At 40.5% G+C, this 16,081-nt stretch overlaps 2 protein-coding genes and 1 pseudogene across 2 annotated transcripts; all 3 read right to left on the reverse strand.

The window, feature by feature from the left end:
• Nucleotides 1-786: 786 nt before the first annotated feature.
• LOC141811805 (transcription factor bHLH93-like) lies at nucleotides 787-2,019 on the reverse strand. Its single transcript, XM_074699861.1, has 4 exons — nucleotides 1,564-2,019; nucleotides 1,313-1,465; nucleotides 1,051-1,218; nucleotides 787-978 (listed from the first exon to the last, which is right to left on the reverse strand). The coding sequence occupies exons 1-4, from the start codon at nucleotides 2,017-2,019 to the stop codon at nucleotides 892-894; spliced, it is 864 nt and encodes a 287-aa protein (XP_074555962.1). The 3' UTR covers nucleotides 787-891.
• A 2,506-nt stretch (nucleotides 2,020-4,525) lies between these two features.
• On the reverse strand, nucleotides 4,526-7,541 carry LOC141811456 (protein ALTERED PHOSPHATE STARVATION RESPONSE 1-like; annotated as a pseudogene).
• Nucleotides 7,542-8,817: 1,276 nt separating this feature from the next.
• On the reverse strand, nucleotides 8,818-15,062 carry LOC141848653 (putative ubiquitin-conjugating enzyme E2 23). Its single transcript, XM_074736702.1, is given in 12 exon segments — nucleotides 8,818-9,461; nucleotides 10,523-10,834; nucleotides 11,012-11,151; nucleotides 11,231-11,300; nucleotides 11,499-12,017; nucleotides 12,106-12,222; nucleotides 12,677-12,777; nucleotides 12,780-13,179; nucleotides 13,181-13,303; nucleotides 13,305-13,446; nucleotides 13,623-13,782; nucleotides 13,785-15,062. Coding segments are annotated over 12 exon segments (3,585 nt in total). The 5' UTR covers nucleotides 15,016-15,062; the 3' UTR covers nucleotides 8,818-9,191.
• Between the last annotated feature and the right edge of the window lie 1,019 nt (nucleotides 15,063-16,081).

The raw sequence follows: 16,081 nt of genomic DNA on the forward strand, positions 1-16,081 counted from the left end.
CTCATAATACTAGAATTTGAATATCGACTTCTAGATGTGCAAAAGTTAGAAAATTATTTATCTCTAAAATTAATGGGACGAAGCTAAAAACATTTCAAGTGAAACAAAATGCATCCTATATAAAATTATTACGAACACGAGTATTATTAATTAATTATATTAAAAAAGTGTGCTCCAATCAATTAATTGCCTTTTTGATTAATTAATCCTTGAACGGCAAACCAATTCTTCGATCCTTCCCTGTCCTTTTCACTTTTCAGCCATAGCTATAAACTATCGCCCATTGCCGTCCTGAAAAAGCTGCCTCGGCGGCAGGCGCTCAGTCGTCGATCAGCAACGCACAGCGCTCACAAGCCGAGCATCTCTAGCCTTCGATCGGCAGCGACTGACTGCTCCATGCCTGGCCGGGCTTTAGATCTTAACTTTGCTATACTTCGAGCGAGCTATCGAGTTCTACGTATCTCAAACTTACCACTTTCAGCACGAGCTTACAAAACGCAAACTTTGTAAAACAGGCCTAGATCTTCTTCATCCCTTGCATCGATCATTTACTTTTCTGCAGTAAAACTGGTGGTGAACTGGTGGTGCATGAACGAGGGACAGGTTATATCAGTCACACTTTTGTTTTGTTCTTAGCACAGAGAAAGATGGAGCCCGAGGAGCATAAAGAGAGAAAATAAAATAGGCGAATGGGATTAGGTAGCTGCTGCTTTAACAACACCAGGCCAAAGAGCAAGACAAACATCTATATTCTGATCGATAGGCATATAATATTCATCGAGATTCATGTCACTGCACAGACAAATTCTATAAGATTTCATTCACACAGGGAAGCTAGCTAGCAAGATTTGGTAGTCCAAGTAATTAATACCAGTTCTTGTTGTTCGATTATTATAAGCATCTTCCTCCGTAGCCTGCATTCCTGAAGAGTGCTTGCTTGATGTCTTCAGCGCTCATGACTGCCCTCTGGTCCGTCTCCTACAATTCGAATGGAGGATCAGTAGAACAAAATTAAACCTTGATGATGGCAATTACATAATTCAAATGTACCTCCAGACAAGATGCCTGCATTCCGAATTCACTGAAGCAGCTCATTACGCACTGTTGGATGTCCAGCCCGAGTGCTTCCAGCGTGCTCACGGTGGAAAGCAGGAGGCCCGGCTTGGCGGCGCAGCAGATTCCGATGCGTGTATCGTTCTCTCTTCTTTGGACATCGAACTGGAAGATTGTTAATTAATGCACAAGATCTATTACTATTAGCGTCGAAGCCACAGGAATACGCGAACACTTTAATTAGGGAGTTCTTCCTCACCGAGACCTCCTTCGAGTTTAGTTCCTTGAAGATGTTCAGTAGACTGTCTTGCTCCGGAGTGAGGTCGATCATCTCCTCTTGCAAGTGCTTGACCCTGTCCAGTAGCTCCTTCATGTAATCGATGGTGTCCCCGAGAATGGCCGTTCTGTCCATCTGGTGAATAAGATGTCCGTGTATTTCTCATGAGCATTTAATCGAACACTTGATGGAGGGCCGTCCGAGTAAAACCAAAGTAAGAAAAAGCAATCGACCTTGCTAATCTTGGGGACTATCGAACGGAGCATGGAGAGCCGGTCATTGAGCCTCTTCCTTCTCCGCCGCTCCGCCATCAGATTCTTCGACGGCGCACCTTCGAGCTTCTTCTTCCTCGTCTTCCTCAGCCCAACCAACGCCGGCGGCGGCGGCGCCTCCAACTTGCAGGAGCTCTGACCTCGCTCGGCGTCGTCGAGCGCCGACCGGAGCGCCGAGGACTGTACCTCCGGCGCGGCAGAGTACACAGCGTCACTCGGGCAGTAGACGTCGCTCAGGCAGTAGTCATAGCCAGCGGCCAGCGGCACGCCGGCGCTGGGAGGGAGGAGCCCCGCGGGGCTCTGTTGGAAACAGTCGAAGGAGGCGTCAGCTTCGCCGGGCGCGAAGAAGGCGCCTTCCCATGCATCGCTGCGGAGGCAGAGCAGCTCGTCCAAGAAGCCCTGCTCGTCGAGTTCCATGAGCTTCCCACTCGCCAACCGCTGCACGAGCAGTCCTTATAAAAAGAGAGAAAGGATGAAGGTGGGACAATTATCCCTCACAGTAAACGCTAAATCTCAGCCTATCCAATAGGGTCTGCAAATCATTGGAGCTTTGCATGATTAACGCAATGATTCGGACACAATCTGCTGTTCTCTCTCTCTCTATTATCCTTGTTCAGGTTCTTCCACCAGCTTAGCTTGTTCATGGAGAATTACAGCTACAGAATGCTGCTGTAAGCAATTACGGTCAGCTGTCATTACTCACAAGATCAAATAAGTTTAAAACTCACAGGAAATCTAAGCCTGGCGCTCAGAAATCCGCTCGCTGTAGGGCACGCAGCAAAACCACGGCGGCAGGAGCATGTGCCCACTGTATTTTCTCGCCTCATCCACCCAACAATACCACCAACACACATCCTCCCTCTCTTTTGTTCTGTCTCCCCGAGTCACGGAGGAAGATAGAGACATGCAATCGCCAGACGATGACCCCGAGATGGAGAACTGGAAGGGGAAGCAAAAGAAGCCACAAACAAAAAGGCTACTGGTAGTGACAGGGAGGGCAGGTTTAGGTTTAGGTTTAGGTTTAGGTTTAGCTCCTCCTCCCCTAAACCTTGGTTTACGTGACCATTCCATGCAGTAGAAAAGAAAAAGCGCAGACAGACAGCCCTACGCTCTGGTCGTTCTCGATGGCTCAGTTTTTAGTCAATGGATTGGAAGGTCGATCGATCGGCTGTGTTTGAGGTGGCAACTTGTTTGGTCGTAGCTTAAGAACGAGGGCTGTAGAAGCAAACGAAGGGGAGAGAAGACCGACAGACAAAGCACAAAAACCCAATCCACATGTGAGCATGTGTCTTCTTCGTTGCCTTTCGGCGCTAAATATTGAGCAACGGCGCTAAGGAAACTGAATCTTTTAGAAGGGAGTACTGGACCAACTGACTTGGTTGGGTGAGTGACTTTACCAGTATTCATCCCCTTAGCTTAATTGACTCGATCGACTTGCATAACTCGAGCCATTAGCTTGGCCTAACTAGCAAGACTTGCATGGCTTATCGACCGATTGGCTTGCTCAACTCATTGGGTCTGATAGATTGGTCGTCTCTTTGAAGCCACCCAACTAAAATTGGGGTGTCAATTTATTAGTTGCCCTAGCTCTAGTGACAAATTGACAATGTGGATCATGACTTTTTAATTTGTCGATGTTATGGGCTGATATATTCTAATCAAGAAAATCAAAATCTAGTTCAGATGGAGATAACACATCGGATGCCCGCCCGAGTTCATGTTGGATTCCATGTCTGACTCTGTGATGAGCTTTGCAACCAGCTCCGTACTCAACTCCGTGCTTGACTCCATGTTTGACTCCATGCCTGACTCCATGTCTCACTCCGCGACCAGTTCTATGCCCGACTTCATGCCCAACCCTAAACCTGACTCCATGACTGACTCCTCAGTCAGGTTAGTCTCGCTGAGTGTGCACTTCGTGCCCAAGTAGCTCCACTCTATCAACTTACATCCCTTATCTTGCCTGACACCGCCCGACAACCGTTCGACAACCGCCTGAGCGACACGTTAAATGGTAAAGTATGCAACGGCGGATCACCTACCACATTTAATACAACATGATCTTTTACCATACTAAGCATGAATGATGGGGCCCTTTCCTACCGCGATGGGATGTGTTTCTTATCGTTGATGGGACATCTCTACGGATGACTCTATAAAAAACCCCTACTTCCTACGGGCCTAGATACGTGCACACTCATGCATACACTCTCCACTCACTGGATTCATTGCTCTTTCTCTTCTCCATCTCCATCTCCATTTCCAATCAACGAGGGATTGATTTAGGCGTCGGAGTTGCTGAGTCAGGGCACTCCTGGCCTCCATTCTAATTCTTCTTCTCTTTGAAGCTTTATAAGAACACCGTCTTCTCCAATTCTCATGAGTTTCGTGTGACTTCATCAACAAAAGAACTAATTCTACAGGAATATCGTCTTCTCCAGCTGCTTGTGAGTTTCGTGCGACTTCATCAATAGAAGAGTCAAGTGTTCGATGATTCATCTGGAAGCTATCTCAAACAGGAACGGTCAACATACCCATTTACATAAAATTTCTATACCTTCAAGTCGATCCTTAGATACATACATGTCCATAAAGTGCCTTTGTCCTCACTTATAGGGTCACATGGGAGCAAAGTGAAGAATAATCCTTCTTTAGGTTTCTTGTTTCCTTTCATACATTTCACTTTCACTCTCTCAAAACTTCAACCACTTTCTTCAAATTCTTTCCCCCCTCTTCATTCATTATGCACTTCCTTGTCATCTAACAAGACAAAACCTTCCATGTGAATCAACCATGATTAGTTTACAAAATGAAAAAAGAAGATGCAAGCAAAATAGAATTGTATGTGGGTCTCTTCTTTGGTAGGTATTCACATTTCATTGCTTCATTGAATTTACATTGTCCCAAAAAGATGGACAGGATATCAATTTGTGCAAGTAGTCTTCTCAAGAATCTGATGCACCACCTTTCCCTTCTCCTGCATCAAGAGAGCATCATACAGGCTGACCGAATCCTTCGCGAACTGCGTTAGTGATTCAAAAATGCTAGCCAATCCAATTTTGAATCCATTGATAGTGATTTCGTGGGTCTTGCGCAGGCAATCTTGATGTTTCACTTTGTTGGATTCCAATTTTTTCCTTAGCATGTCTTGCAGCTCTTTCCTTCTGGATAAATACTCTACTTGCTGCCACATATCTGAATCAGGTTTGTTTTCAAACAGCTTGAGTTCCACAACCTTGCTCTCTTCTTTTTGCAGTGCAAGAACCCTGCGATCGAGCTCTTTGGCGAGCCTGTCAACTTTTCTCTTTTGCTGTTGTTCTTCCCCTTGCTTAATCCACAAGCCCCGAACAGTTCTGATGAAACTTCTCATGCTGAAGGATACAGGTTGATCAGGCAGCTTCTTTAATGAGGTCAGCCATTCATGACTCATAACAACTAAAGCAGGTGTGCCATCTCTATAAGAAGGTAATAAAGATCTAGCTCGAGAATAGTATTCGACATCAGACGCAATGAACTTCGATAACCATGCACGAATAGCTTCGGCATATGCTTTCTGTGCTGCAACATAGCCTATAAAGCATGATCTCCAGTTGCAAAGCTCAGCCTCCAAAGTAACAGTCGCAAGACGATTTGTATTGTTACTGAATTTTGCATACGCCGGGCATATGAATGTGCTCACTTCAAACATTATTTGTTTCTGAGACTCATGAGCTTCAAACATTATATTCCACATCTGGGATAAGCTGCAGAAAAAGCAAACAATGAAGAGAATGCTGTGATTACCAATTTAATGAATGATATTGAATTCTTCTTACCCTTGTAGAAGCTCTATGATTTGCGGTTGCAGTTCCTCATCTCTTAATTTCTCTAATCTCTGTGATATTGATTGAGAAGCTTGTAGTGCCACACATATCTCTGCGTGTAGATCTCTTGCAATAGCTCTATTTTTCTCCACCGAGCTTGATTTCGATCCTTTCACTTCTTGGTTTCTCAGTTTCATGCAGTTCTTCAGGTAAGCTTGCCAAACCTGGTCTCCAGCCTAGAAACAAAACCAATCCATGAAGAGAAGATTTGTTCTTTTTGTGAAGCTAAAACTATCAGTCATGCTTGAAAGATCTAAAGCTTTGTTCTTTTCATGCCACACAGGAACAACCTTTGTTGCTTTCGATAAAGGAACTCAACAAATTTGCTAAATGTTAATATTTATAGGGAGCATCAGTGATCAGAGAAGGGTTTAGTTAGACATGAACACTAAGAGAATCCATGGAATTTCAAGAACACACAAATGTACCTTCACTTGTTCATAGAGCTTTTTCTCCCAAGCACACAACCTTCCTAGAGTCTGTGAATGGCTTCCAGACTCCATTCCTACATAGTCATCCAAAAATTCACTCGTAGTTTCCGCGCAAGATGTGCTGTTTGAGCTTGATGCAACTAGACTTCTATGGGAGGAGGAGAATGATGCAGACCGATGCCATGTAATAGTTCGGATACCTTTCGATGAATTCTCTAAATCAAAGATGATGCAGATACACAATCAGTAAAGTTCTGATACACATGAACTATCCCTTATGCTAAACAATCAACAGAGCAGATCATTACAAACTTGTAAGAGTAATGATGCTTCACAGAATTATGATCAAGACATTGACAAAATCAGATCGCCAAACATGAGAAAAAGAAATCTGAGCATCTTCTTTGGCAACTAGGAATCTTAATCCTTTGTAGTCATGCAAGAATGATAATGAATGAAGGCGGTTAAGAAATCAATTGGTAGAGTTGCAGGGGTAAAAGATTAATCAAACCATGGACCATTGCCGAGGGATGAAGAAACAGTGGTGAAGTGGAAAAGCACAGCACTTTGTAATTGTTCCTCCTCCCTCTTTCAGTTCCATCTTTTACCAGAGTGGACAAGGAAGAGAGAAGAAGCCACAGATCACAATGAAAAGCAAGACAAAAGAGTGAAAAATCCAACCTTCTGTCTCTTCGTGGCCTGCTTGGTGTTTAAAAGAGTTGCACTCCAACATCCTTGAGACGTCCTTCCCAGAATGGTATGCCTTGATGAAGTAGTCCTCGATTTCTCTCAGCGCTTGCAGTAGATCTCTGCCTTCTCCTGCCTTCTCGGACGGAGCCAAGTCCACTTCTTGGCTCGCGATGACCTCCAACACTGCTGTGTTGCCACCGGAGTCGGTTACTCTTTCTACAGCTGAAGTCTCGCCTTTCGCCTCTTCTTCTTCTTCGTATTCATCGGCTTCCTCGAGTTCCGGGATGCCTTCTTGCTCCCTCACCGCCCTCAGATACTCATCTGAACTCCGGTCGAGTCGCCCCGCTGCGGCGTTGGACCTCGTCGAACGGGCCAAAGAAGTCCCAACCGAACACCTCCGACGAAGGAGACGGCGGCATTGGCGCTGTTGCGGAGAAGAAGTAGCGACCGCGACTCGTTTCACTTGTCCACTTATTCTCTTCTTCTACCTCCTCCTCCACTGACTCCGCTGCCTCTGTGGAGTTCGAGCCCGAGGGGGAGGATGGGGGAGGAGAAGCGCGGCGGGGCAAAGATTCGGCCTTTGGCTCCGTCGGCGTCTGGCGGAGGTAGGCGCAGGGAGGGGAAGAAACCGCGGTGTCGCCAGGGAGGGTAATGAGGAATGGAGCGGGCACGGAGAGGCGGCAGACGAAAATGTCGATGGCGGCTGCGACGGCGTTGAGGGAGTGGATGTAGGCGGCGTGAGCGGCGGCGAGTTCGTAGCGGCAGTCGACCGCAGCTCTGATGAGGCGCTTCCTCTCGCGACAGAGCGCCACCGGGCCTTCCTCCTCGCCGTCGGACCAAAGCCTGGACGCCGCACAGCCACCCATCTGATGGCTACAGCCACAGGCACTCAAAAATGAGGGGTTTTGGAGGGTTTAGACAAGCGTTTGGCTTGTGTTGAATGGATTTCTGCGTGAGAGAGAGAGAGACAGAGGGAGGAGACGGAGCGGCAAGGTAGCAGGAGGAGCTTTGCCTTCGACTTCGAGCCACAAGTAGGGAGGCACAGGAACAGAGACTGAAAGTCAAAGATTGAAGTGAGGAGGAAGGTTTAACTTTCAAGCTAAAAAAAGATCATAGAGCTCACTCTTTAGCCCCCCTCTGAATCATGATCAAGATCATAAAGATCTAGTGATTTTGGATGAGTATAAGTTTTTTAGTTAACCAAAACAGTTAGTTTTAGCTCACAGACAGCGTCCAGTGGCTGATAACGCTCCGGTGGAGGCTGGCGGCGGTCGGATAACAGTCGATGATCCAGCAGTCGGCGCAGGTCATGCTGAGATTATTGTGACCTCAACTCCACTGGGACTTTACTGACATCGTGTTGGGTTGCGCAGGGAGGCGTTCTTGCATGGATTCCCGAGCCCTGGGATTTGACCAGCAGCAGTGTCGTGTCGTGGCGTTTGTTGTGCCCATGCTCTGAATCTGTCCATGCTCTGAAACAATGGAAATAGGGCGCTGATTGAACCGAATCCACAGCGACAGTGTCAAATATGGAAGGCTCACGATGGAGATGATACATAAATTTTACTTTAAATTTATTCCCTTAAACTCCAAGAGGTATCTAATATCAATCCGAAACGTAATTGAATGGATTACGATAAAATAAAATTATTAAAATAAATAAAAATTAAATTTTAATAAAAGTTCTCCATTTAAATCAATTTTTAAATATAAATTTTTGATTACTTTCTTATAAATAATCATGACATATAAACCGCTAAGATGACAGATTTTATTTTTTTATTGAAAAATAAAAAAATTGACTTTTAAAATGTAATTAAGTTGATTAGATAAAGTAGAATTATTGAAATAGACAAGAATCAAATTCTGACTCTTCGACATAATCAATTATAATTTTTTAAATTTTTTTATAAATAATTATGAAATTAATTGTGTAGAATTAATTAGGATAATAGATTGATAATAGATTTCATTTTATGCTGAGGAAAAAAAATTGCTGGCGTCGAATCCAATAAAGCAGCAGCAGAAAGCTTGAACCACCTTGATTTTCTACTTAATCAACGCCCGTGATCCCATCAGGTCAGGTCGTCAGGAGGGTTGTGGTGGGGCCTATTTGGAGCTTGTGAAAATTTTTAACAAGGTTAATAACTATTCAGTAGAGAGATAAGTGAGTTAATCTATATAATAATATTATTGAGCAGCAATTACAAAGAAAAGGAAAAAAAATCTGGTAACATAACTGCAATCTTCTTAAGAGAATCACATTTACAGTTCGATACAAATTTTTAGCATACTCAAGATTGAACTCTGCAAAACTGAGCCAACATCATTTAATCACTAGGTATACGATTGTTATTGTTGCATCAAGGAATCGAGTTTATTCTATATAAGGCTCTATCTATATTTTTGTAAATGAAAAAAAATGAACAGCAGTGTTTGGCAAAAAAGACTGCCACAATAGATAGATACTCAGCATCTGGCAATTTGTTTCCTAAATGCTTTATGGAACAACCTTCAAGTTAGGCTCCAATTGTTCCCTTCGAATTGAGCCATGACCATATATACTGCCCAAACAAACCACAAAAGAAAAAGATAATCTGGTTGTTCAAATTTCTGGAGGGTTTTCGGATTTGAGTAGATGTTTGAATTGGCTGCAGTCGATTCCTACTTCATCGAATGCAGGTATCAGCCGCTGCAAAATTTTTGCCAGGGTTAACTTGAAACCTACTGAACAAGAATGCTCCTGGCTCTTTTCTGTCGAGCATCCATCAGTAGTGAGGGAGCCGATCATGCATCCTGCCATGTAGGCCTCACAAGCTTTAAGAATGTAATGACCGTGTCTGCGGAAGTGGTCCTTAACAAAGTCTTCAAAATGCTGCATCAATCAATAACATAAAAGAACAGATTAGAAACTAAATGCGCAAGGACGACCAAGTCTAAAAGATAGGCACCAGGATTGGACGTAGAGTAGAGAAATTTGACTCTCCAAAAGATACAAATTGGAATAAAAGAGCGAGTGAAATATACGTGCAATATTTATACAATTTTAATATTATATTATTTGTATAATTTTTACCAAGCATGCAGGGGTTAGAATCTCCTCCCACAAAGGTATGTGTTCTATATAAAACAGGCTTAAGACTTATAATTAAATAATTTATCATTAATGAAAACATTTTATATTTTAACACTTGGGTCACTTCAACTATAGTTGGTTTTCATTTTATGATATAATTAATCATTTCAGCTATACATAAATTTTTTTGTATTGACCATCAGCTGTTCTCACATCCCATTGGATGTGACTCTAAATCCCTCCCTACAGTAGTATTATACACATTCAAATTTCTACACAGCAGAAAATGCTTTAGATCTAACTCGCTTAACATTAGACTAACATCAGCTGGTGGCTGTACATACAAATTCTCATATATTTTATAAGTTATCATTTTATCCTTGGTTTTCAGCTTGTTGGATTTTTTGTCACCCTTTGTTTGACATCAATACTCACTGTTATCCACGTATAAATACTTTAGAAAATGAGATGTTAACATCTAGATCCATATGTTAAATGCCCATAAATCAGAATTTTAGTGATGCAGGTTCTCAAAACCCCAAAATAACTAAGGTGCAAAGTGATATGATTTGCTGAGTTTCTGTTCAATTAAGAGTATGTTTGTATGTTCACATAGGTGACAAAACTAGAATCTTTAATTCTTATTACTTGAATTCATTTGAATACACATCAAAATATAGTTGTGATAGGATTAGGTTGTTTTCCAAAAACAATTGAGCACAAAGATTCATTTTGTAAGTCTATCTTTTGACTAATAATCAAATAAAATTGACAAGAAAATTTGTTTGAAAATGAAAGGCGTGTGAACAAATGGCATTCAAGGAAAAGGAAAAGAAAATTGCCATGTCTCTTGAACTTACCATGGGTGGCCTTCTCAAAAGATACATCATTGATTTCAAATTCATTAGGTATGTGTTCTCATTGTATGGTATGACATTCTTCTCCCCTTCAACCGTTCCAATCTGCTTTTCATAACCAGCTTCATTAAAGTACGGCTTGTCATTGAGAACTAACCCTTGTAATGAAACAAGGACTTGGAGGATACTAGAAGATGATGGATCCCAAACTTCATTTCCCTTGCCTGTCCATGTATTTAACAGGCTTAAGCAAACCTTTCCATCCACATATAAATTTGGATTTATCCGCAAGCCACCAGAATGGTAATAGACAGACTGCAATAGAAAGAAGAATTAACAATGGAGGTACAGACTCTGGAAGTCAACACAAATTGAAAGTTGAACAAACAGGATGAAGCATTGAAACAAAAGACATATCGAGTAAATTGAATGTTAGTCATTAAGACACATTAACTATTGGACCTAAGAAGAAGATAACAATATCACAGTTACCGGTGGAACTTCAGGATATTCTGGAGGGAGATGAAAATCAAAGAAGAAGAGACCATCCTGATATGGTGTTCCACTGGCTCCAACTATCACAGCTCTCATTAGATCTAGGTGGTCCTCATATACTCGAATATAAATAGCATCTGTAAACATAAGTGTAATAATTTCAAGTTGCATGTCTAATTACTGTATCAATATGTTGATTCAGTCATATCCACTTACCAGGTAAGTTCTTTTCAAGAATATTCCATTCTTGCTGAACCTTTTTAACCCACTTCCTTTGACCACTACACTGCATTTTTGTCAAATATGACCAAGATAGCAACAAAACTTACATATATATAAAGCATCAAACAAGTCGTGTATCCAGATACAAGAATGAAGAATTAGATAGCATCAGATTTATAGTACAGCAGATACATACAAAATATAACAATGAAATATATTTAAATTGCCTCAAAATGAGCATACAACTGATAAAATCAATTACCATTTCGGCATCACCAAAATAATGATGGTCGGACGGATTTTCAGCAATATCGAAGTGCTTGAAATTATATGGGTCATCAAGATCATACGATGTTCTACTGTCAATATCTGATCCTATTGATGCAGGTTGAACCAAAGGGTAATGAATATTTATTTCCACATCCTCAGTTGCTGCCTCTTGATTATTCATTAATTCTGAATTCTGATGTGTGCTTTGAGTAATATTATAGTCAGAAACATCAGAAACTTTATTCTCATCCTCCACGTCTACTGTGCTTTCAGAAGCAGCAAGATCCATTTCACATTCTGCATCATTTCCTCCAATCTGACCTGAACCCAATGCATTCAACTGTCTTTTAGCTCGAAAAAACAGCCCAGTAGCAAATTTTGTCACATAATCAAGAGCAGTAAGAGGTACTGCAAGTGGCCCACTTCGTCCACCGGTAATATCTTCTTGTGATGTTTCAGATCTCTTTTCTTTTTGGATAGTGTTATCACTACAATTATGTAGATCAGCTTCCTAGCATGGAACAAATATAAATATCTCAAACATGAAACAGGAAAAAGAAAAGAATTCACAAGTCAGGATGAACATAAGAGAAATCAACCTTTTCAGTGCCATCAAGTACATCCATCTCATTTTCATCAACTGTTTCCCAACTGGCACCGTCATCACTAATTTCATCATCATCTCGATCAACAACATAAACTTCCTGAGGACCTACCTAAAACACAATATGCTAGAACAAGTTATAATAATATTGATATGAAAATTTTCAAAAACTTGTAGATTTGGAATTTATGTTAAACGCATGATGGCGTCAAAATTAGACCTAATTCCTTTTCCGAGGAAGAGAAGTATTACTGCAGAAAAGGAAACAAATTAGAAGATAACTTGGGTCCAAGTGAATTTTAATTTGATTGTTTATTGTTTACTAAATTGTTGCTTACTTGGTAAAGGGATAATTGCGTGCTCAATTATGATTTAGCATTAGCGTGTTTCTTGATTTGGTTCTTTATTTCAAAATTTTCATTAGAGTTGAGTCTATTAAAGTGGTCTAGAGTCCAAATAATTTTCATGTTTTCAATTAATAAATTTTTTTAGTTGTCTCAATGTGAGGGTTTCTCTCTTCAAGAGGTTGGCTTGCTTAGTCCGTCCTCCTGTGCTACGTCAAGTACCTTTGAGATCATCCCATCAGCCCAGTTAACTTCAATGTCACCATCTTGGAGACCAACTACAGTTCCAACCCATGATAGACTTCTTTTGTTCTCACAAACTCATAATTTTGGACCAGAGTTTCTTCATCAGCATCTCTGTCTTCTTTTCTTGAATCAGCTGATATCACTTCTGTATCAAGTTGATTTCCTTGTGCCTTGATAGGAATTTCAAATTTTGTTGAATCATCAGAAGTTGTGGGCAAGCGTACAACAACATCACCATAGCAGTAATCATAATCTGGATGTGCATCAAGTTCATAAGCACTAACAATTTCTTCACACATAAACTCTTTTAAGTCTTCTGGCCTGCTCACAGGTTTAAGCCATCTAACGCATACAGTACGCTCATGAGAATTCACAGCTCTTACTACTCCTATACGACAAGCTTCAAAAGAACCATCTTCTTCATTGGATGCCTTTTCAACCACATACTGCTCAGGAAAAAAATCATTATCGTTTGGAGTATGATATTGGAATTAGTGATGTGGACTGCAGCCCATATTCTTTAATTCCATCTTGCCAAGCCACATCAACCTTTGTAACGGTGTTTACAATGAAAAGTGCACTTTCAAAGTTATCATTTCTTCTTCCGAGCTTTCTTTTCTCTCATAAAAAAGACTTTTCGAAGCTTTTTACGGTATGTTGGCCAGCTTTCATGAGCCGCCTCCTTTGAAATGGAAGGACTACTGCATGAGCATTTTTCAGCAAAATCTGTTGATTCAGTTCCATCAGGCCTAATTTAGCTGTTAAATTATCATTCAAGTAATCTTCACTTCGAGACTGGGAATGCCCATGAAATTCTGTTGATTCAGTTCCATCTACCTGGCCGAATTTAGCTGTTAAATTATCATTCAAGTAATCTTCAATTTGGGAATGCCCATGAAATTCTGTTGATTCAGTTCCATTTACCTGGCCTAATTTAGCTGTTAAATTATCATTCAAGTAATCTTCACTTCGAGACTGGGAATGCCCATGAAATTCTTTGGAAGTCGAACTAACTTCAGAAGATCCATCAATATCTTGTCCAAGCATGCATTGAGAATCAGGGATATCAGAGTTCATGCAAGGCTAGAGTGGACCAGAAAACAGTCATTCGTTGCCTCTAGTTCGGTGCCAGTTGGAAATGCTTCATCCAATATGCAAGAGCTTAATTGATTTTCCTTAAATGACAATAGAATCACTCACAGCTTCTTTCATTTTCTGTTTATTGGAATGCCAGCAGAAGATGATAATTGTTGATAAGATGGCAGGAGACACCAATCTGCTAATTGCCAGTCTGTGTGTGCATAGAAAGACAACAGAGTTAAGTTCTTAGGATTCTGCTCCTCGGCAGGTGCGGAAGCTGAATTAGTATCAACACCAAGATAAGCTGAAGCTATCCAATAGACAACCACTGCACCTGTTTGAACTTTGATGACTGTGCCTTCATGACGGTTAGCTCTCCACAAGCCAGAAAGCCATCTAGAAGTTTTGAAAACAGAGGAAGAAACAGCACGAACTCTTTGGCCTGGATAGTATGGACAATCTGCATTATCAACAACTGGCTTCAGAACAGGATGCAGTTGCAAAGGGTCAGCTTTAACTACTTTGCATACAGATCCATCATCAAAAAGAACAGTCACATTATCTAACACCTCATCAACTCTACCAAGCCAAGGTCCAAAAACAACAAAATCACCAACGCTGAATTCCCTTATGCGTTTTAGATCTCTAGAGTTAACATTTTTTATCACCTCACCATCTGCAGAAAGTAAATCAACTGTGATATTGATGTTAACAACAAGTCCTAATTGTCCTGTTGGATCAATGGCAGAAGCAACAATATCACCATGCAGAAAACTTCTGTCTACTACCACAATATCACTAGTATTTTCTGTTGTCTCTGAACCATCGCTCCAAGTTATTCTAACTTGTCCATTTGGAAGACAATTGATGTTATCACCATCATTGTTAGTATAATCATTATCATTGTCACCTCCACCATTGCCTGCATCAACCTTTTCCTCATCCATTTCACTGTCATCATCATCTGTGATGCTATCCTCTGAGTCTGAATCACCAGCCACTTCTACAACAATTCCAAGAAAATCTTCATGCTTACTGGATTTGACGACATCTTGTCTATGAATAAATATATCATTAGTCTGGGAAATAGCAAGTTCCTCAATTTTCTCTTGTTTTTCACACTCTGAACTACTCTCAGCATCAGAACAAGAATTTATTTCTTTATGTGTTGCATCTGATACATTACTCACTTTGATTGAAGTATTAAGCCCATCGTCAATATGATGTTTTCCCATCTAAAATTAATAAACCTGCAGAAAGATATGGACAATAGTTGCTCATGAAAGATGATATAATAAACCTGCAGAAAAATATGGACAATACTTGCTCATGACTGATGATATAATAAACCTGCAGAAAGATATGGACAATAGTTGCTCATGAGTGATGATATACAAAAATTAACAAAAAAGTTCCTCCTACGTGAAGAATTATCTTATGACAAGATATATCCCCAAATGAAAAGAAACAAGTAGTATCCTACCCAGAAAAATAGAGTTGTTGCTGCAAAGAACTAAGAATACAGGAAAAAATTCACAATGTATGAACAAGATATTGAAGACTCGATCTGTTTGATCGACTCAAACTTAGTAGCCTAATAAGGTGTGGCAACCTACAGAATACAAACTTCCATTGACTTAAGCTTAAAACTTGGTCAGACAAGGAAACAACTAGGACATAAAAGTTATTTTGACAGATAGAAGGAATAAACCTGTCAATAAAGTTGTCATGGATATCAAAAGCAAAATTAATCATAAAGTTGTCTCCGTGAGACAAACTATAGTTTGGCATATCAAAGGGATAAACCTCTCAATAAAATATTTATTTTGTATTCAACTGGGATAAAATAAAAAAAAATAAGACAAACATCAGATAAAGTAAAACCTAGGACTGGAATCATTATGCAGCTACATCATAGTGCAAAGTGCATGCATTTCACTTCATAGATGGAATCAGATTTAGTTAATAAGAAAAACAACATGGAAGAAACCACCCATACTATCCGAAACCTATAACCATTCAGCTTAATCAACTCTTTTGAGGTTAAGTTAGTTAAGCATGGACTTGAATAACCAAAAAAATTAAAGCCAATAGCAGTTCCATTTTACCTTTTTAAACATTTTGTTGAATTAAGAAAAAAAATGTCTTTACATTTAAAAGATTAAAACGGAATATCATGATGTAAATATAATAAATACATTACCTGGATACTTTTAAAATCCTGTTACTAATAGGATAATATGAATGGATATGCAAGCACAAAAACACTATGAAAAGGCCACCCTACATTAACTACTAAAA

The sequence above is a fragment of the Curcuma longa genome, chromosome 17, assembly GCF_044706935.1.
Source record: "Curcuma longa cultivar G26 ecotype Majalengka, Jawa Barat chromosome 17, ITB_CL_G26_1.1, whole genome shotgun sequence".
Lineage (NCBI taxonomy): Eukaryota > Viridiplantae > Streptophyta > Magnoliopsida > Zingiberales > Zingiberaceae > Curcuma > Curcuma longa.

Coding starts and splice junctions, on each gene's coding strand:
- LOC141811805 (XM_074699861.1), bottom strand. CDS start 2,019: ATGGAACTCGACGAGCAGGGCTTCTTGGACGAGCTGCTCTGCCTCCGC. Junction 1,219..1,312: donor TAAACTCGAAGGAGGTCTCG/GTGAGGAAGAAC, acceptor ACAATCTTCCAG/TTCGATGTCCAAAGAAGAGA. Junction 979..1,050: donor TGCAGGCATCTTGTCTGGAG/GTACATTTGAAT, acceptor TTCGAATTGTAG/GAGACGGACCAGAGGGCAGT.